The following is a 22654-nucleotide window of genomic DNA, read 5'->3' as shown; positions in this document are numbered from 1 at the left end:
TTAAGTATCTTTGCTAATATTACAGTAAATGTATTTTCTATTATTTTGAGTAAATATCGTGGAAATTTAGAATGAAGAGTTTTCTATTCTGCAAATACAAACTCCCTGAACTTTCCTGAACTGAACTGGGGCTGCGGCTGTGGAAAGAAAAATCAATGTTCATTAACAGGAGGGCTGGCTGAGCTTCAAGGAAAAGCCCGAACACACAATGTAGGGATGTGGTTTGAAAGGTTTGCATCTTTCAGCCAAACCCCAGGTCCAAAAAAGGGCAATTTAAACATAAACGCGTTTCTCTAAAAACAAACACAACGATGATAAAGGTAAAATGGGCCCCAAACAGAAAACGCTGCTTACATTTCCAATGTTCCTGGACCTGTAATCGGAGGGAAGTCCTCCTAGGTACAACTTTCCTTCCACATCCAGGGTGGTGCCATCGCCCACCATGGTCACCATGGGGGATTCCTGGCCATCAACTGTCATGAAGCCCTTTCTTTTAAAGTACTCTGTCTTGACCTAGAGCAAAATGAAATCATCATTTTTAAGGATCAGAAAACTTTAACAGATGTTTGTTTGCAACTCTGTTCATGATAGCTGAAATAACCTAATTGACATCCTGAAGGATGACCAAGAATCTTACACAGCTGGTGTTGTGGAGAGACTGAGCCTGGCAGAGGCGGGAAGCAGGCACAGGTAACGCATGATCTAGAGAAGAAAGTGTTCCAGAGTCCTATTGATAAGAAAGCAGGAGCATGATCCCAGGTTTGGCCCATTCAAGCCTTGGTGGGCTTAATTTACTTCTTGTGAAGTGGAGAACATTTTTGGTACTTTCATTTATTCCACCGATGTTTGCTGAGCGCCTATGAGGTGTCAGGCACTGAGCTAGGCCCTGGGGACATTCCAGGAAGCAGAAAAGGTCCCTGACTGCAAGGTGCTATGTTCTGTAAGAGAGATAGCAAACACAAAGCAAGCTAGAAATCCTAGGGAATGATCTCACTATGAGGATAGATGGACTGCAACTTGGAAGGAGTGACCAGAAACTTCCCGAGAGCATACCGTGTGCCACTTGCCATCACTGAGCAGCGCAGGGTGAGAGACCTTTGTTCTTCCTTTCCCAAGATCAAACATGAAGTGCAGGTGGCCCCCGTGCAGCTGGAGTGCGGCATAATCCACCTGGTTCTGGTGAGCCATGTAGTAAACCAGACCACTGGAGGCAAATGTTCGGATACTTAGCTGAACCGAGAGCCTGCAGAAAAACAAAAGCTTGGCCCTCAGAAGGGAATAAGCTTTCACATTTGCGTTCTAAAATAACCTCAAAGCGAGAACCCAATAATTATGCCAACATTTATATTTAGCATCTCAGGAGAGTGAGTCACTCATTTACCCACCAGTTCATTCCACTAATGGTTACTGTGTGCCTCTATCTACCAGGCACTGTTCCAGAGCTGAGGCTAAGGCGGTGACCAAAGGCAAGTTCCCTTATCCTATGAAACAAACACCAGAATATACCAGAGAGTGAGGCTTGGGTCGCGAGGTGGCCATATTAAGTAGTCAAGTAGGCACTCTGAAGGTGGTATTTCGGCTGAGCTCTGAGCGATAGACAGGAGCACGCACCTCAGACCTCAGCAGGAACCCTCATAGGGCCACGTGGGAGACGGCACCACGTGGGGGGAGGGAAAGGTGTGCGTGGTGCCCTTCCACAGAAGGCAGTGCGATGCTGCTGAAGCACACTGGGATAGGAGAGGGGGTGTGGCTCCGCCCTCATGAATGAGGGGCTCTGGGAGTCGGTATTCAGATTTTATTTTAAGTGCATTGGGAAGTCAGAGGAGGGTTTTAAGAAGAGTGAGACTTGATTTATATCTTAAAAGAAACTCCTGATGTGAAGAACAAATCAGATGAAAGCAGGCATCAGTCAGGCGGCTGTTTAAGTCCACGAGGCCTGGTGGTGGCTTAGGCTGGGGCAGGGGGTGCAGAGGAGGTGAACTAATGCATGAAATGTTCTAGAGGAAGAAGCAATAGAGCTTTCAGATGGACTGAATTTGGAGAATGAGAGAAAGAAAATAACCTTTAGGTTTGGCCCTTGGGCAACCAAGTGAATGGTAATGATGTCTACAAAACAGCAGAGACCACAAGAACAAGTTTGGGGACATTGTGAATTTCTTTCTGCTGTATTGAGGTTGAGGAGCTTGTCCCAATCCATGGAGATGTCAAATAGCCAGTTGGATATACAACTCCTGCGTTTCAAGTGAAGGTCAGGGCTAGAGATGTGGGTGTTGGCAAGTAGAAGGTATTTCAAAGCCGCCCTGGGAGATACGTAGAGGGGGCCCTGGCCTTCACTGATGGAAGAGGAGCCAGCAAAGGAGACTGAGCAGGAACAGACAGGAGAGAGCAGGACATCAGGAGCATGTGGGCCAAGGATGTCGAGTGGCCAGGTGTGCATGCTGCTGCTGAGGGCCCAGCAGAGGAGGCACAAGGGGACGTGGACAAGCGAGTCTCAGGACGACTCTGGCAGGAGCAACAGAGGAGCACACACACTGAAGTGAGAACAATGCAGAGATTAGCAGGGCCCCTGCGCAAGGACGACACGCACACTGTGAAGCGCTGCGTGTACATGAAAGAGCAGCAGAAAAGTGAGCGGAGGCTGACTGGATGGGCAGGGCAGGGAATGAGGGCTGAGAAAAGGCAGACAGCCACATAAGACAGCTCCTTCAAGAAATCAGTGTGCAACAGAGCCTGGGCAGCGTGTGTGAGGGAGTGGGGAGGGGTGTGGGGTCTCCGGGAGAGTTCCTGTTTTACAAGTTAGAAACTACTAGCCAGGGCATGGCTACAGGCACAGACTCTGGGGCTGTGTTGCCTGGGTTTGAATTCCAGTTCTGCTGTGTGACTGAGTGGATGACTTAATTCCCTGTGCCTCAGTTTCCTTGTCTATAAAATGAAGATAACAATGATTCTTTCCTCATAGGAGAGTTATGAAGACATAGGTAGGGTGTGTGTGTAAAATACTGAGACTGTCTGTGACACAGTGTTCGCTCTTCTTATCACTGATGACGAGAGTGGTGATGCTTGTTTTTATGCAGATGGGAATCATGCATGAAAGAGGGAGACTGGGTGCTGCCGTCCTCTCTGAGAGGACAGAGGTGACAGGCTCCGAAGGGCAAGCGAGAGGGAGAACAAAGACTGTCCCTCGTGGTGGCAGGGGAGAGGTGGAGGGCTGGGGACAAAGGCAGTGAATTGCTCTTTATGGAGGTGGACAGATGAAGTTCTCAATGAGGCAAGTCATCAGCTGGGACACAAAGAGGAGTATATCAGTTTTGAGATAAGAGGAGACACTATGAAAAAAAATAATTACATTGGAGAAATGTATTAGCTCCCCACATAGCCTGGGGCTCTGTGAACATCAAAGCAGGTGGACGGAGGCGTGTACTTCTGTGGCCTTGACCACCCGCTTGTGTTTGGGCCTGACTTAGGCTGAGTGTGGGCTTTCCTGAGGTCACGGTAGAAGAGACAAACGTGTTAAGGGAGTTTGCAAAGGAACATGTGTAAAAATGGCCTCTCTGAGTAAGGCATGATGATCATGAGGAAATGTGAGGACTTAGAGGTCTTGATGCAGCTGAGGAACTCCTGGGGAGAACAGAATGGAGATGAAGGGGTCAGCTAAACAGGATCCTTGAAGCAGAGAGTTTGGAGGTGGAGTGAACACGTATGAAGTAGTCGGGGGTGTGGGCAGGAGGGAGGGGGGCTGAGAGGGAAGGAGGAAAAGCGCTGACAGACTTGAGCCAGAGGACTGGGAAGGTCAGGCGTCAGGTGGCTGGGAACTCAGGGACTACGATGGCGGGAGTGGCGGAGAAAAGACACTCCACTGAGGTCTGGCGGTGATGGAGTTGATCACGGAGGGCAGCAACAAGAGACCAGGGCAGAATCGGGAACCATGACTTCAGATCAGCGAGGTTCCGAGCAGAGGAGGGCTGTGGAGTCGGAGGAGCCTCGGCCAGCCTCGGGCCTTGATCTGTGGCACGTGAGACGGCTGCGCCAAAGAAGGGTCCTTGGGGACAGGTGTGAGGGCAAGACGGAATGTGTAGACAGTGAGGGTGTGGCCCCAGGAATTTTGAGGGGCACAGTGAGAGAGTCTGGGTAGACAGTTTCATCAAATGAGTGAAGGCTTACAGGAGAATGGGGTGAAAAGTCCAGAATCTAGGCTCTAGATGATGATAGATCCGGGGTACTTCGGATTCCGGAATGAAGAATGATTTAGACAGATTCCTCCATGCTTCCCTGCATACGTACAAATAAGCTAAACCAGCCATTTACAAGGGGTGAACCCCACTTGCCCGCACTGTAAGCATCTGGTTTGCATGAAGGCTGCATTCCCATCTCCGCCTTCTCACTGTGGCCTTTTGGTTGCCAGTTGCGCACTCCAAAATAAAATGCAAGAAGCTGCTTTGAGGAAAGACCACTGCTAAAGAATACCTTCCTTTTCATCTGGCAACAGGACACCTCGTAAGGACCTGAGAAGAACACTCACCTCTTCCTGACAGCCAGCTGATTGAAGGGCAGCACGAAATGGCTGCCTTGCGCGAGGCCAAACTGGTGAGCGTGGGGGACACGCTCTGGGGCTCCGTCCATGGCACACTGTTGCTGTGAGAGACACGAAAGACTCAGCCATGTGCTGCCAGGATCCCCATTAACACATGCACATTTTTCCATAAAGAAAACATCTCAGAAGCAATTGTATCAGAAGACTAACCACCACAAATACATGTTTGCACTGATTTAATCTTTGCTTTAAATAATTTACTTGTCCGCCCTTTATCTTTCTGAGAAGGCAATTAGAGCTCCCGCTGTTCGCCTCAACCCCACTCAAGTGGTGAAGCCTTGCTCTGCCCCCCCAGCTGCAGCACAGGCCTGGGACACTGGCAGTGCCCACAGGGGACAGCAGGGCCTCCAAGTTTGATGCCTCTAGTTTGTCACAGACAGGAGAAGGTGAAGCCGACAGGAGCCAGGCTGGAAGGGGCTCCTAGACCCCCAGGGCAGAATGTGAGGAGCCAGAGAAGGTGCCTGGGCACCGGCAGTGCCAGACAGTGCCCTCTACACACTGACCTGAACTCAAGACTAGCCTGAAGGAACTGCTTTTCTCTTGACTGCACCATCATCTAAGTAATTAGGGTGCATGCTTTCAACCAAGGAAATAGAGAAACAGGAAAAGGGGAGAGAAAAAAAAAAATGACTGTCATTTAAAATATTTGGTCAAAACTGGCTTTTCCTAGATGAATTAAATCATTTTTTTAAAGCAACAGTGATATGTACAATGGCCTACATTAAGTACTTATTTTCATGTTTCTGACTAAATCCAAAGTGATCATGAGCCCTTACAGAAACCCGCCAAAAGCTTGTGGGCCCCAGCCTATGTGGCTCGGTTGGTTGGGCGTCCTCCCATGCACTGACCAAGGGTTGCAGGTTAGATTCCAGTTCAGGGCACATGCCCGGGTTAAGGGCTCAGTCTCAGGTAGGGGGTGTGCAGGAGGCAGCCCATCCTTGTTTCTCTCTCTCTCCCTTTCCCTCTAAAAATCAATAAAAAAAATCTAGGAGAAGAAAAAAATAGACACAGAGAGAGAAAAACTTGTAGTATGGCAGCCAGTGAGGGTACCTGAGTACCATACCCTGCAATCCGTAAAGGCTGACATGAAATCTGAGTTTGCTGAGGACTACACCCCTCTCTGCCTCTATGGTTTTCATCAAAGAGATGGCTCCTTAACTGTCCAGGCTCCTTTGCAAAGTGACTTCCAGCTGGTTCTGCCAATGGAGGGCTGTGCTGGGAGACTGGAGGGTAGTTGGGTGGAAAAGGCAAGTGTTTCTCCCTCCCTTTGGGCTCCTGCGCCCCCCCCCCCCCCCCCCCGGCACAGCCTGTTCTCTGCTTCCATGTCCCCCAGAAGGCTCACTCCCACAGCAGTCAGCTCCCAGCCTCCAGCCTCAGGTACCTCCCCCCTCACTGCTCCCCTGCACTTTAATTTCCTCTGGACTGTGTTCTTTTTCCTGACTGGAACTGCCTGATTCACTGAAGGAAAGTCCCTCTTACCGGACGCGGTACAGGCTGAGGCTCTGGCGGGAGCTCGCCGTCGTCTCCACGAAGAGCCCGCGTCAGCCCTTCTGAAAGCAAGCAGGTGTCCAAGTCCACTTGCTCAGAGCCAACCACACCAGTGAAATCCAAAAGTCTAGATACAAACAAAGTGTTTTAAAAATTGATTAAGAGACTACAAGCCAATACATGAATCAATGTCCTCTGATGAATGAACACTTAAAATCTTTTAAAAAACATTGATACATGACTGTTAGAGTATCTGAATTGACCATCTTTCAGTGACTAGGTCCAGATATCCTTATGTATTCTCTTGTTTGATGTTTCTGCTCCTCCCCATGTTGTCCACCCTGCCGTTCTTAAGAATACATCCCTCAGGAGTTGGCTCAACTGCGGTCACCTCCCCCTGCAGCCGTGGCTGGGCCACCTCAGGGCCAGATTCTGCCTCTGGCATTCACAACAGTGCACAGGGCTTCAGCTAAACCCTGCTTCTTTCTTATGGGTTTCCTCTGCCAGAAAGTCATGGATTACGCTTGTCCTAAGCCTCTTTACCCTGAAGCCCTGCAGCCTGTCCACGGCCTGCACATGCCCGACCGGCACACTCTGAGGACCCGGCTGCCAACACCCAGAAGTGGTTCTGCCCTACGGAGCTCCCGGCCTCGCAGCTTTCAGGAACACAGATGCTTAATCAATTATATCGAGCAGAATATTGGGTAAATAAATACATCAAGTACACAAATAACTAAACCCAGGTTCTGATATTATAATCGTGTTGAAACCCAAAGCAATGTTTTATTCTTTTTGCAAATTTCAAGGACTCTGAAGGGGTTCATTCTTTCACAAAGAAGGACACTGAAACCATGCAAGATTCAAGTCCTTGCTCAAGGTCACAAGGCAGCAAGTCAAGAGGGGACGTCAGTCTCCTGAGGCTCAGCGCACATTTTGTTTCTCCTGTGCAGACTCTGGTCTGCCCAGGTCTAAGCATGGCTTTCGTCCCCTAGCACGCTGACCACAGGCACAGGGTGAATAGGGAGGAATGAAATGCCCATGTTAATTCTCTTCCACATCATGAGCTCCACACAGGGGATGGAGACTTCCAGTTAGTAATTAGGCAGTAATTGTTTTAGAAGAAGCTACTAATAATTGGAAGCTGCAAGGAGCCTCATTATAAAGGCTCCTTTAAATCAGTGACCTCCAGACAAGAAACTTCCATCACAAAATCTCTACATTCTCTTAAATGCATGCCAAAAATATATTTGACTTCTGCTGTTTATTGATAGTCCTGTGGAACTAATGTTCAATTATTATTTTTTTTAATATGTGACCAGATCTATCTATTATTTTATTCTAATAAAACCCATTTGGGAGACTTTCATGATAGAACAATGGGGTTCGCTTCAGGAACTGGTAAAATTTTAGGCGATCTCAAACAGCACAATTCGATGGCAGATAGTGTCAGTACTCAATATTGAAAGATCCGGAGTCACAAACACACTGAGGGCACAGCTGTACTTACTCCATGTTAAAGATGAGGTTTCTGATACAGCCATGGAATGATCTTCTCATCTTGAGCACTGCTGCCCCCTCACCCTCTGGAATCCCCCCTATGTACAGTTTGGATACATTTATTGTCATGCTTTCCACTGATGGGCCCAAGTTCATTTCTACAGGATTTGTCTCATCCAACTGGACAGTGATAATTCTAAAAGGTCGAAGGAGGAAATAAAGGAAATACAATGAAAATTAACTATCCACTTTAATACATAATTCCACAAGTACTTACTAAATAATAAAAGTTCCCTGAAAATAAATTTTAACATGACATTGTGTGTGAATAAAAAGGTGAATCTTGAAAATTAAAACCTACAATTGAACATTCTCCAAAAATGAATGGAATGTTATTAAATATTATTAAATTCAATTAGTTTTTGGAGAGTATTTTTTTTTTACTTTACCTGTAATAAAATTCACAGTGTGCTTTTAAAACATTTGGTCTATTTGAAGGTAAATATACAGGAATGTTGATATTGCACTATTTACTATCTTATTCTTCACATTTTATTATTTACTATTTTACCATTTATTATTCATTGATATAATACTATTTGTCACAGAATTAACTTAATGTAAAGATAACTTATACTAAGCCTCAGAAAAAGGGCAGAGTTAAAGTTCAGCTATGGAAAATTCTGCAAACATGATAAAGCACATAAAACCATTCCTAAAGAGGTATTCTAGCAAGGCTGTAGAATTATTTTGGAACTATAAAAACTCCGACTGTTATTAGGAATCATCCCAATCATTTATACAAAAAGGAGCATTACAAGGTTCCTGCTGGGGAGCCTTCACAAGGCCACCATGCCCTAGGTACACAAATACCTCCCGCTCCTCGTCACAGAGACAGAATGCTCCTGTCCGTCGCCGTAGCTGCCCGTGGGGGCACGCAGGACAGCTCTTCTCAGGCTCGGTCCAGCCCCGGCACTGACATGCACTTCAATGTGGCCTTCAATCAGCAGGATGGAAAAGAAGGGCTAGAAAGATGCATAGAGAATGCCACAGAAAAAAAAATTACCCTATGATTTTTTAAATTATCACCTTATGAAGATGATGTGGGAATATTAACTCCAAGTAAGCAATGTCTTAAAAATATCACTATCTAAAACAACCATTTTAAATATTTTATATTACTTTCTAATTTCTATTCATATACTTTACATTCTATATTATGTTATTACCACACACCATATCAGAGATTTGTATTTCCATACAGTCTTCATACTTATTATTTATTGCTACATTATATACCAACAAATACATACATTGTAAGTGATTACTATTTCTCTTTTTTCCAGTGGTATTGAGATATAATTTACATCTAACACTGTATTAGTTTAAGATGTACACTTAATGATTTGATATATGTATATATTGCAAACTGATTACAATAAGTTTAGTTAACATACATGTCTTGGCTATTGTAAATAATGCTGCAATGAACATGGGGGTGCAGATATCTTTTCCAGGTAGTGGTTTCATTTCCTTTCAATATATACCCAGAAGTAGAATTGCTGGATCATACTGTAGTTCTGTTTTTGACTTTTGAGAAAATGCCATACTGTTTTCCATTGTGGCTGCACCAATTTACATGCCCACCAAGAATACAGATGGGTTACCTTTTCTGCATAGCCTTGGTAACATTTGTTATTTCTTGTCTTTTGGATGATTGTCATTCTAACAGATGTGAGGTACTATCTCATTGTGGGATCTATTCCTTTTATTGTTAAAAATTTAGGTAGTTTCCCCTGGCTTGTGTGTCTCAGTGGTTGGAGCATTGGCTCTCACACTGAAGGATTGAGGGTTTTATTCCCGGTCAAGGGCATGTACCTGGGTTGCTGGTTCAATCTCTGGCCCTGGTCAGAGCGCTTGAGGGAAGCAACCAATTGATGTGTCTCTCTCACAGAGATGTCTCTTTCTCTCTGTCTCTCCCTCTCTCCCTTCTACTCGCTCTAAAAATCAATGGAAAAAAATGTCCTCAGGTGAGGATTAATTAAAAAATTTAGGTAGTTATATATAATTTTTAATGAGCATGCATAATGAACATTTAACTTTTTTTCCTGTGAAATCATTTCTAATATTTATAAAAATGGGATTAAGGGTCAAAGAGTTTGAAAAAGTTTAAAGTTCTTAAAACTTTGTGCTATGTTGAAAGGAGGTCCCCCAGCAGAACTGCTAGCCTGCACGACCGCATTCCTTCTTGCTGACTTCACAGCAAACTTAGATTTGCAAGTGGTCCTCTTAAGACTGGTGGAAGAAAATAGTCTGATGGGTCCTCAAAAAGTTAAACATACAATTATCACATGACCCAGCAATTCTGCTCCTAGTGAAAACAAATACTCAAAATAATTTTGTATGTGAATATGCATAGCAGCAGTTGTAAAGGACAAACACATGACCTTGCCCTAAAGAACTATCTGCTAATAGATAACCACTGCATTGTATACATAACCATTGCTTTGTGTACACAGAAACTGATTGTTCCCTCAGGCATAACAGCTAACTGCAAATATCTGCTTCTGTACGTGCTTGCTTGCTCGCATACCCTTAATCCAAATTCCTTAACAGGGGCTAAAACAACTATATAAGCAACCCACCCCCTGAGCTTGGGGCTGCTCTCTCCTCTGAGTAAAGCTCTCTTAATTTGAACCCAGTTCTGAGTCTGAGTCTGGTCTGTCTCCTTGGTCTACAACACAGTATTCACAAGTAGCAACAACCCCAAATATTCATAAATGAACTAATACAAATTACACCATACATGTGGGGTAGGGGGGTTGGAAAATGGACATGTTTTGACTTTGTGTTAAGCACTCTCAACCTTGTGTTAATGCATTTTCAGAATCCTAGCTGGGGAGAGTGGGGGGGTGGGGACTGGAACCTGGCCCAGGTGTACTGAGTACTTCATTTGCATGTGTATAAGGGTTATCTTTTGGCTTCAAGGTCTCTTCCCATAAAAAGCAAGAGACAAAGCTAGGGTGTATGCAGTAATGCCATCTCAAGGATATAATTTACTTAAAAACACTTGTAACCTGGGGGTACCAATCTGCAAATAAAGGGGACTGTGTCCAGAGATCTGGAGCATTTGCTACCTTGCAAATCTCCCCCTCACTCCAAGCAGCGTGTCCTTGTAGTTTCATTGCATTGCACTGATCCCAGCAGGCTGAGAGACACCACGTATACATATAGCAGAATGTTAATTAGTCATAAAAAGAAGTACTGATATATGCTGCAATATGAATGAACCTTGAAAACATGCTAAGTGAAATACAAACATGCTAAGTGAAAGACACTAAAGATCACGTTCTAGAAACCCATTTATATGAAATAGACTAGATAAATTTATTCCCAGATACAGACAGAAGATTGGTGGTTCCTGAGGTGGGGGGTGGGGTGGAGTGTCTGCCTAATGTCATAGGCTTTTATTTTGGGTGGTGAAAATGTCTTGGAACTAGATAGAGGAGGTGTTCTTACAACATGGTGAGAGCTCTAAATGCCACTATATCATTCACTTTAAAACAGTTACTTTTACGTTATGTGAATTTCACCTCAGCTAAAAGAAAAAGACTGTTGGAGCCTGGAAACCAATCTGTCAGGGTTAGCCTTTCATCGAGTGGCTTGAGAGGTATTTGGGGTCTTCAGACTGGTGTTTCAGTCCTAGCTGTGACATGTATGTAGTATAGCTGTGTGAGCTTGGGCAGGTTAAACAGGCTCTCTGAACCCATTTCTCCTCTGCAGAATACAGGAAGCAGCATTTGCTCTGCAGAGTGGTTGTGATAACTGCACAGTCACGTCTGTTAAGTGTCTTTCATGGTAGAGGACAGCACTCTGTAAGCTGTAGCTTCCTGGCCTCTACTTCATTAAGATGATACATTAGCATCGTGTGAAGTTTCTTCAGATTATGTGGTATACGCAAGTTTAAGCAGAGGAAAGGGTAAATGTCACCTATGCTACTGAAATCAAATATTAATATGGAAAACACCAACTTTTCTCTCTTCTCCCCCTGCTGGTCCACGGCACTCATCACAGGCCGGCCACTTGTCTCTTACTGTTCCTTTCAGTCCTAGAATAATAGGTAAATAAAGTCCTGCTTCATGGAGCAGTATACTAAAAACCTGACAGAATTTGAGGACTTGCTCTTTTAGCCATAAGATGAAGAGAACCACTACACCATGTGGAAGGGAACTCAGTATGTGCCATCTGAATGAGTTTAAAAAGAATTTGAGGCAGACAGCAAGTGTCTTCTCAAAGCCAGACAAGGCACATGGTTTATGCAACACAAAGAGATCACTGATTCATAAGGAAGGACATTCAGCAACAGTCACTTTTACTTATAAAAATTGCATTCCCATAAACAATAGATGGTGATGCCCAAGTCATTCCCTTCCTGAGCTCGTGGCTCCTCAGTATCTGCGCTACTCACCCCTTGGGCCTGTGGATTCTCCCCTTGCGTGCCCAAGGCAGCCAGGATGACACCACTGCTGTTCGTGGTGGCAAATGTTGCCAATAATTCCAATTCTGGTGACAAAGACTTGGGTGGTAATTCAACGTAGCCACCTTTCAAGAAGCTAGCGCTTCGGATAGGCTGGTCACAAAGGAAAAGAAAGCACCGTCAGGTCCATCTGCGTGCCGAACCGCCCACGCAGGAGTTGCTGCTGACCTGCCCGTCTCTCCTCTTCACCCCCCTGCTTTGGTTTTCATTACTTTAGGTTGTTGGTAAATCAGTGGGCATGTATAGAAACTTATTTCAATATTAATAAAATGCCCCCCACCTCCAGTATGCAGCCTTTTCTCACTCCATAGGAATTTCTGAGTAAATCAAAGGTTGATCTGGATATTTCTAGGTTTTTGATACAGCCCACGTAGCTTTTGCTGGTGATGCCTTTCCTGAGGACATGAGAACAACAAAGATTATAATTCCATTGTATAAGAAAGACAGGGCACTGCAATAAGAAGTTATAGTGCAGAGATTACAATCCAGACTCCATGTAGACAGAACATTTGTCCCCATGGGGTCAAGGGCAGCCAATGTGACTTCCTAGGATCACATGACTGGAGAAGTCATTAACTGTTGCCCATACTGCTAATTCATGAACTTTGTCCTGAAGGAAATAATTACATTTGGTGCAGTCTGGGATTATTCACAACCCTATTTGTAGACTCCAAGTCAATAATACATTTTTTTTAGCAGAAGTTGCCACACCGCTGTGATGAGTGGAGGGAGGCTGCATGTGGTCAGGCTCATTTCCAAGATGGGGAGAGACTGCTAAAGTGCTACAAGTCATCACTGCGAACATCAGCTAGCAACGTGGTTTCCTGTCAGAGTCACATTTCAGTTCTCTTTCTCTCTGTGTTGAGCAGTGACCTGTGAATCATTATAAAACAGTATGATTTAGGGTAAATCTCAACCTTTCTGGATCTCAGTTTCTTCCCTTGTAAATGAGGAGACTGGCCTTGATGATAACCAAGTCCCTCCCAGCATGAGTCTGTGATTTGGGATGTCTTCCTAGAAAGGGGGCTCTGTCCTTTCATCCAATGTCTACACTGTGTTAGCAAAGCACAGAGGACCTGTGACACCCTGAGCACACCACGTCAGGGAGTGATTTCTGGAATCAGGGATTACGAGACAGCCTTCCAGTCCAGGCTGTCCTGGCAGACGGGTAAGACCTAGGGCATGTGACCAATTTCCAGAAAGTCAGGTGTGCTCATTTCTAAGACGGGGGTGGGGGTGTATGACTGTGGTTGTAAACTACATTCCTTGAAACTTTCAGAAACTTCTGGCAAAAAGTAAGGGGCTCGTGGGAAAGTGGGTTCTGGGCTGCTCAACCTATAGCAAGTGGAGTGGCTCAATTTCTGTGTCACATATCAGAACTGTGCAAGGACTCAGCTTCAGGGCGGGCGGGGTGGTACTACAGATATTCATTTGAAAACCACTGGGCTGGGCAACTCAGTTTGGACACGTGATGATCCCACTCCGTGGAAGCTATCATGCTTCAACTGTGGGCCTTTCATATGAGACTTAAATGTTAGAGCTTAATTTTCTAATAAAAAGTTATAAAACTGAGGACAATGAACTACAGAAAGCTTATGCAAATTATTAAAGTCACAAAGTGAAACATGAATTGGTATTATAAAAGGATTCCATTGCCTCTCTTCTCTGCCATCTTTCATCCAATTTACTAATGCTGGTCTTTCAACTTTCACATACATTATTCATTCTAATCACACAAAGGGCAGAGGGATCCAAATAAGTCTATAGAAACATGATTGCTTGCTTGTTTGTTTTTTGCCTAGAGTCTATTGCTCTAAAGTGTCCAGAGGGGAGTTTAACTTGTGATGGAAAGTGGGGTCTCCAAATATTACACAGTAAGAATTTCTAGATGTTCCAAAGACAATAAATGTAAAATTAGTTGTACTGCAAAGGCTTTATTCACTTCCCAATTAATATGACATAAAGTGGTTTGAATCAAAGTAGATGTTATGGGTTAAATTATGTCCTTCCCCAAATATGCTGAAGTCCTTACCCTCAGTATGTGAATATGACCTTATTTGGAAATAGGGTCTTCACAGATATAATCAAGCTAAGATGCAGTCATCAGAGCAGGTCCTAATCCAGTATGACTGGTGTCCTTATACAAAAGGAAATTTTGGACATAGACACACACAGTGTGTGGACACAGAACGTGTACATGCTGTGGAAAGCCTGATGTTACCAGAAGCTAAATGATTCTTTCTCGCAGCCCCCAGAAGGAAGCAACCGTCTGACACCTTGATATTGGACTGTAGCCTCTTGAGTGCTGAGAGAATGTGTTTCTGCTATTAAACAGTCCAGTCTGTGGCTCCTTGTTATGGCAGCCCTAGGAAGCCAGTAGAATTAGTTAGTAATTAAGGACATGAACAGTCTGCACTGTGGTGTCATACCTTGCAACTCTTGACCTAGGTAATCCACCTACATAAATTGGATCCTTATCAAGACGATTGAGATCAGAAGATGCTCCTGGGGTTTCACCTTGCTTGGTTTCCTTATAAATGGTGTTATAAGCATCAATAACTGCTAGGAGTCCTAATGGGAATCAAAAGGAATAGATAGGAAAATGAAAATTACTTCCTACACTAAAGTAAAACACCAACTTCTGCTAAGAAAGTTCATTTACAAAGACATGTTCTTTTACTTTCTGCCATTTTGACCAGCAAATGTTCTTGGCTATTAACTGAAAATCCTCTGTACAAGTTAATAAATCCAGAAAGAAAATAGAACTGATTTGATTCTTGATTTCAAACTGAGCATTTAATGTTAAACAATACATTTAGAAAGCAGTCTATGAAGTAAATACTCCTCCAGCAAAATATGAATCCTAATGCTTAGTATTCCAAAGAAAACAATGATTTTCTATTAGAATCTTATTTAAGAATACCCAGAAAGCTAAAGTAAGTTAAGACCACTGGTTTGGGAAATACTTCTATTCCTATGAGGGCAACTGACATCCTATCCACCCAGGTGTGCACTCACCTTGCTTCCGGTTTCGCTGGAAGGCGATTTTGTACCAGGTTCCATTGTTGTAGCGACGGTCTGTAACAAGGGCAAGAGGCCCTGAGCCCAGGTCAATTGTAACTTTAACTCTACCATGGACTAGCTCGATGGATAAAAAGTCTTTCTGTAAAAAGGAAAAGCAGTTACTTAATGGCTACATCATCATCACAGGATTTCCTTTCCCTTCAGGTCAGAGATGGCAGAAACCTTTAAGTCAAACTGAGAAGCCGGGCCTGGACCAACGCCAGAGGTCTGTGCTATGAGACTAAGTGTCCACAGAGGCTTTCTTGAATACTACACAGATATGAGATTAACTCAGTACTGTCCAAACCTACAATTCAGTAACACAAGTGGAATCTCTGTGTCTTTTTCATTGAGACTGACAAATTGACTAGTTCTAAAAATTTGATGAGACCATGAAGTACCAGTGAATGGATCTTAAATAAGGCCACCATCGGCAGAGTGAACATAGAACAAGATATATTATTTAAGCTTGAAATGTAATAACAAATGTTTGATTGATATCTATAATGATAGGAAAGCTATTTTCTACTTGGTGCTCTTCCAAATGTTCTTCAGAATCTGTTTTGATATAATAAATAAATTACTTAAAACGGGGACATAGTGTGGCATATATATGTATATATTAGTATATGCTCATAAAATAGTCATTAAACATATGCATCCTCATTGTAGTCTGACTGTACATACGTAGGGCCAACTGCCCCGGGCAGAGTCTTACAGTGCCATTTGAAGCGAGGTGGAGAAGAAGCCCGTTAGTTGAAAAGGTACTAAAAAGCATGATAATGTGTGTCACAGTCGTCCGGAGCGTCTTCTCCACGACAGAGTACCCACTTCCATCAAAATGGAAGGAAGAGTCTTCATTCTGGGGGCTGCAAAGCAGAGCAGTGAGATACAATGTGTTCTCAGGAAGGTAGTTCAGGAAACAATGACACAATTACTGAGTTCTCCTGCACAAAATCATGGTAGAGCTATTATTTCCATAGTTTGAAAACAAGTATAAATTATAATATCTTAAAATATGTTTGTCATGAGATTATGCAAGAAAAATCCCCAATTGCTTCATAAGAAAAAGTACGGTAGGCAGTATTCGCTGTAGCAAAAAAAATTTTTCCAAAGGATGGATAAGTGCCGTAATCATTTCTACTTATCAACTAGATTTCTGTTTAACTTCTTTTAATGTAATTATTCTTAGTTAATTCCAGTTCTTTCAGGAGAATTTCTATACTGGTATTTATCACCCTCTGTTGGTTTTAACTAATACATCAGTGAAAAGGGAATTACAATGGAAAATTAATGCGTATCATTGACCAGAAGGACCATTTAAAAGAAAACAGGCAAAGAAAGCCACAAAATTCTGCAGGATGAGCTTACAACAGGTTTATATAGAATACACCATGCCACTTTTTATTTTATTTTTTTTAATTGATCTTAGAGAGAAGAAGGAAGGGAGAGAGAGAGAAACATTGATCAATTGCCTCCCGCATATGTTTTCTAATCTTCCTTGAGCCTCAAAAGGCTGACTTCATACCAAATAAAAATGACCCAAAACTATTAAATTACAAAGTAACTTCATCTGGAACACATCATTATTGTGTTTAAAAATACTTATCTGGAATCTCATAGGGCTTGAAGATGAAACTTGGATTAGGGTGTTTTTTGGGTATGAGTTTGAACTTTTCCCCAGTTGAAGGTGTAAGAACCCAACTCAGTGCCACATCTTCAAGCAGAACAGAATAACCAAACAGTGACATTGTTTCCATTGGCAAAACAAAACAAAAAACAGCAGTGCTTTGTGAAAGCTGAGGGTTCCTTTATTGCTTCCTGCAATCTAACTTTTTCTAAAAATTTCTGTCTTGCTCTTTTAGGAAGTCTAACTTCAAGGAAATGCACTCTGCATAAACTCTTAAACTATGGCTTAATTATTAATTCTCTAATTCTTAAACCTGTGGCTTACTAGAAGCCTGTTCCATTGCTCTACTTGGCTGATCACAGCTTCATGTGGCTAAGGACATAGCCTCTAGAACCAGACTGCGGGGGTTCAAATCCCAGCTCCCCAACTTACTGTCTGTTGAACTCAGAAAAGTTACCTAACCTCTCTGTGCTTTATTCCTTTATCTATAAAATAGGGACAATGATAGAACCTCTCTGGGAGAGCTATTCGTGACTTAATACATGTAAAGTTCTGAACACAGTGCCTGGCATGTAGCAAATGTTCACTCCACATTAGTTCTGATGATTCTGCTGTGATCACAGGTCCTCCCTCCATGGGACCCCATTTCGCCTATTACAAGCTGAGCCTCAAAGATTAAGTACCTTGCCCAAGGACACACTCAAGAAAATGATTAGGCCAGGTTTCAAACAAATCTCCAGAAATGTGTCTTGTCCTGCTGTGCAGGCCTACCCCCTCTGCAAAGCACATGAATGGTCTGTTTCTCAAGTATGTGCAACTTTTGCTTCTGGCTTCTCTCCTTCAGCGGGTCTGAAGTGAGGCAGTCATGAAGGGGGATATGCTCAAAGGAGATGGTGTACTCAGATCAATGACACCTTTCTGGGGCTTGTCCCCCTGTGCGGCTTCCATTCTATAGCCAGAAGGCCCACAGGCCTCTGTGGACAGCCAGGTGCCTGTCTCTCAGGTGGGTCCAGCCTCGGTAAGAGGCCAGAATAAATGAAAGCAAGGTCCACCACAGCACTTCATGAGAGTTCTGCTGAAGCACCCAGCCCTGCAGTCAGGGGAGATACTCCCTCCCCAGCTTGCAACCCTGAGAGCCTAGAGGAATCATTAGACCTCAATGACCTGGATCTCACTCATGAGATGGGGATAATGCACCCTGCACTGTCCATACCAGGTGTGAGGCTATTATGGGAGTGAGATAATGCCTGGGCCCCAGGCCTGGGACACGCCTCACCTGCTGCCGCCCCGTTTGCCACGGCGCAGAGCACTTGTTAATGTTTCCATGTAGGTACATTTCCCTAGACCAGTGGTTCTCAACCCTCCTAATGACATGACCCTTTAATACAGTTCCTCATGTTGTGGTGGATCCCCGACCATAAAATTATTTTCGTTGCTACTTCATAATTGTAATTTTGCTACTGTTATGTCTTAAGCGACCCCGTGAAAGGGTCGTTCGACCCCCAAAGGGGTTGCGACCCACACATTGAGAACCACTGCTCTAGACCATGAGACACTGGAGGAGATAAACTTGTGTGATTAAGGTTGGCATCACCAGTACCTAGCAGAGGGCCCAGAACACAGGTGACTGACCTGTCCCAAAGGTCAGCCACACAGCCAGTGCTCATTGCAATAGCCACTCATAACTGATATAAGAATTTTTTTTTAGGATGATTTTTTTATATGAATTTTTATTTATTTTTTTGTTACAGAACTGATATAAGAATTAAAACCTGTTAATTAAAGTTTTCTTTTCCATATTTAGATGAGGACTGTTAGAATTGAAGAAAGTATTCATTGTTATAAACATATGCTGACACTATGTGAAGAATTGCAAATACATTTAGAGAGAAATTTAAAACACCAAAAAATTTTGTTTACTTGGTAGTATAAATTAAAGATAAATGTACATATTGATGTTTTTTTTTTAATCTAAGGAACATTAATGGACCAAACCAATGATTTAATAATGGTAAATACACACAAAGGCAAAATGCACAATAAATTTGAATCACTGGTCTGTGAAAATGGAATCAGTTACTGGAATTAGTTTATTTAGCTCTCTAAACTAAAGTTCTTTTTGTTGTTGTTGTTGTCTTTTAAACGAATTTTAGAGAGAGGAAGGGAGAGAGAGCGATAGAAACATCAATGACAGAAAAACATTAATTGACTGCCTCCTGCATGCTCCCTACTTGGGGGGTCAGGCCCACAAGCCAGGCATGTACTTGACAGGGAACTGAACTGGTGACCTCTTGGTGCATGGACAATACTCAATCCACTGAGCCACACTGGCTAGGCTGAGCTAAAGTGTTTAATAGGTAGGGGCGGTTACCTAAAATGAAGACAGTTAATCAAACTATAAACCTGGGCATAAAGTACCAGTTTGTGCCTATATCAGTACTTGCCAAAGTACGTTCTTTGGAACATCAGCAACTACAGAATGCTCCTTTTAAAAAGAATCTGGAGTCAAATGAGTTTGTGAAGTGCTGCAACTCTGGCCTCTCCCAGGCTGGGGTACAATGCAGTCTCACAGTAAAACCTGTTTATTTTTTTAACTCAATGTTTCCCAAACATGTTTGATCAGGACATACCCTCTCCTGCCACTTTTTTTAAAAATAGGAATATCTACTATATCCTGACAAATAGTTTAAAAAACATTATTTTTGGGAATATTGGTCAATATAATTCAAGAATAGCCAGCTGAGCCCGGCCGGTGTGGTTCAGTGGTTGAGCATCAACCCACAAACCAAGGGGCTGCTGGTTCGATTCCTGGTGAGGGCACATGCCCAGGTTGTGGGCCAAATCCCCAGTGGGGGCAGGCAGGAGGCAGCCAAGTGATGTTCTCTCTCATCGATGTTTCTATCTTTCTCTCTCTCTATCTTCCTCCCTCTCTCCCTCCCGTTCTGTCTGGAGATAAATGTAAAAATATCCTCAGGTGAGGATAAAAAAAAAAAGAATAGCGAGCTGATTTGTTCAGTGCCCATAAAAATATGTTTAATCAAATCTTGGTTTGATAGAGCTAATAAGTCAATTTGCCCTTAATGCTCATCTGGGTAGCCATTTCTCTACCAAAAAAGCCAGTTCTAGGATTAACACCAAGAGGATGGTAGCACCTGCTAATCTTTCCTCTCAGTAGAACCTCCATGGTTCAGTCAGTGGTCCAGGGTGGGTAGAAATATGGAAGGAGGACAGTTCCCAAGGAGAACAAAACCCATGGCCACGCAGAAAACTGACTTCTTCCTACCAAAAAAGGAGAAGAGTCAGCAATCATTAGCCTCACTCATTGCTGCAGTTTGAGGTTAGTGGTTTTAAAATAACCCTGAAAATGACTGATAAAAATTGGGAACATTATAACAGCTAAATTTAGTAGGGGGACATTTCCATATTAGAAATGTTCCATTTTGTTAAGATTTCCCCTTCTAAAAGTAATATTAATAATCTGGGGTCAGTGTAGGGGACAGAGTCGAGGGGTTGGAGCATTTTTCATGTTAGAATTTCTGAACTGCTGGGAAGACTTCCTTCCATGCCAGAGAAGCAGCATGAGGACAGAGTGTTGGATGAGCACCTCGGCGTATGTGCTCATGCCCCTGACGTTCAAGAGCAGCTGTCATTACCTCACACGGGAATATTATTTTGATGATATTTGCCAGTTAAAAAACCTTGGTTTCTTCAAAGAAGAAAATGAACACATGGGACTACATCAAACTCAAAAGCTTCTGCACAGCGAAAGATACAATCATCAAAACAAAAAGGCTACCCACTGTATGGAGAGCATAATTGCCAATGATATATCAGATAAGGGGTTAATTTCCAATATAGAGAGAGTGCTCATACAACTCAACAAAAGGAAGACAAAGAACCCAAATAAAAAATGGGCAAAGGAACTCAATAGACACCTCGCCAAATAGGATATACAAATGGCTAAGAGACATATGAAGAAATGCTCATCATCACTAATCATCAGAGAGATGCAAATTAAAACAACAATGAGATATCACCTCACAACTGTCAGAATGACCGCCATCAACAAATCATCAAACAACAAGTGTTGGCGAGGGTGTGGAGAAAAGGGGACTCTAGAACACTGCTGGTGGGAATGCAGACTGGTGCAGCCACTATGGAAAACAATATGGTGTTACCTCAAAAAGTTAAAAATTGAACTTCCATTTGACCCAGTGATCTCACTTCTAGGAATATACCCTAAGAAGCCCGAAACACCAATCAGAAAGAATATATGTACCCCCATGTTCATAGCAGCACTATTTACAATAGCTAAGATCTGGAAACAGCCCAAGTGTCCATCAGTAGACGAATGGATAAAAAAGCTGTGGTACATATACCCAGTGGAGTACTATGCAGCTGTAAGAAAGAAAGATCTCTTATCCTTTGAGACGACATGGAGGGACCTGAAAAGTATCATCCTAAGTGAAACAAGCCAAACAGAGAAAGACAACTATCATATGATCTCACTTATTTGTGGAATATAATGAACATAACAGTCTGAGGAATGGGGTAGTCCCAGAGATGTGGAAGTGGGGTACCGACTGACAATCCCCAGAAGAGGGGGTGTTGGGGGAGAGATAAACCACAGAACTTATATGCATGTATGCATGAACAGTGGACATGGACAACAAACTGGGGACAGGGCAGAGAGGGAGGGGGAGGGGGAAATCAGTGGGGGAAAAAGGAGAAACATTTGTAACAAAAATTAATTAATAAAAAATAAATAAAAAAAAACAAAAAACAAACATATTTCAAACAAAACAAAACAAACAAAAAAAAATCCTTGGTTTCTCACACATTTAGTGTCAAGAAACTATTCCTGGGACATTTAACTGGAAAACAATGGGCTATTACTGCAGGAAGAGATGAACATTGGTGAACATTCAGATTTATCAAGTATTTTCACATATATCATGTTATGTGTTCATCACCAAAATTTTGGGAGGTAGGTAAGATAAGTATGATGATTGTTTTCCTGTTCCCATGAGGTGTAGTGACTTACATCCCAAGTCACTGAGAGATTTGGTAGGGGAGCTGGCCAGGAGCCTGAGCAATTAAGATATCAAACCCAATGATTTTTTTAGTCCTAAGGCTCCAATAACCACGCTTTTGGTCATAACTTTTTAAGCAAACTAAGGAAGGTGGAAGTAGCAAATAAAAGGCTTAAACTACAAAGTCCCAAGCCAGGAGCCCCATGAGAAAGCAGACCTGACAATGACAAAGCTAAAACTTGCCCATGAGAGTCTAAACCAAATGCGAGTTGCTTCTAACTGATCTTGTCACAGTTCACTGTCAGATAGCTACCTGGACAGAGCAGCCCAATAGATGGGAGAAATCATATCAGATGTTATGTTACTTTTTTAATGGCAACGGCAATGCATTGCCTTAATTGTGAAAGTGCTGTGAGATAGTACTTGTATACTTATAGGGTTGTAGTTATTTTTATTATTATTATTTTATAAAATATTTTTGTTGATTTTTAGAAAGAGGAAGGGAAAGGGAGAAAGAGAAACATCAATCTAAGAGAGACACATCAATCAGCTGCCTCCTGCATGCCCCCTGACCAGGAAGCGAACCAGGATCTCTCAGTCCATGGGACATTGCTCAATCCACGGAGCCACACCAGCTAAGTGGGGTTGTAGTTGTTTTATCAGAAAATAACAGAGTGGGTGTTGAGCTTGGTAAGATTAAGTCATTAAATGCCCTCTATTATATCAATATATGCAAAAAGATGTTAGGTAGGTTTTCTCCATTTCCAAGTGCATTTTATTTCTAGAATTATAAAACCCAGGAATAGGAAAGTTCT

The 22654-nt window shown here is 42.9% G+C and overlaps 1 protein-coding gene across 1 annotated transcript in view; it reads right to left on the bottom strand.

Annotated features, from left to right (window-relative positions):
* Positions 1-22654, bottom strand: part of LAMA1 (laminin subunit alpha 1) — a 144286-nt gene that overhangs the window by 6313 nt on the left and 115319 nt on the right. Inside the window, exons 49-59 of the mRNA XM_036245948.1 lie at positions 15895-16045; positions 15132-15276; positions 14543-14684; positions 12394-12508; positions 12045-12206; positions 8450-8601; positions 7587-7772; positions 6071-6206; positions 4520-4632; positions 1054-1243; positions 355-513 (exon numbers count right to left, since the gene is read on the bottom strand). Coding sequence (XP_036101841.1) covers positions 355-513; positions 1054-1243; positions 4520-4632; positions 6071-6206; positions 7587-7772; positions 8450-8601; positions 12045-12206; positions 12394-12508; positions 14543-14684; positions 15132-15276; positions 15895-16045 — 1651 coding nt within the window. The remainder of the gene's footprint in view (positions 1-354; positions 514-1053; positions 1244-4519; positions 4633-6070; positions 6207-7586; positions 7773-8449; positions 8602-12044; positions 12207-12393; positions 12509-14542; positions 14685-15131; positions 15277-15894; positions 16046-22654) is intronic.

Source organism: Molossus molossus, unplaced genomic scaffold (genome assembly GCF_014108415.1).
Source record: "Molossus molossus isolate mMolMol1 unplaced genomic scaffold, mMolMol1.p scaffold_m16_p_6, whole genome shotgun sequence".
Classification (NCBI taxonomy): domain Eukaryota; kingdom Metazoa; phylum Chordata; class Mammalia; order Chiroptera; family Molossidae; genus Molossus; species Molossus molossus.
Note: the sequence above shows the minus strand (reverse complement) of the source record. Positions and strands in the feature narration are given on the sequence as shown.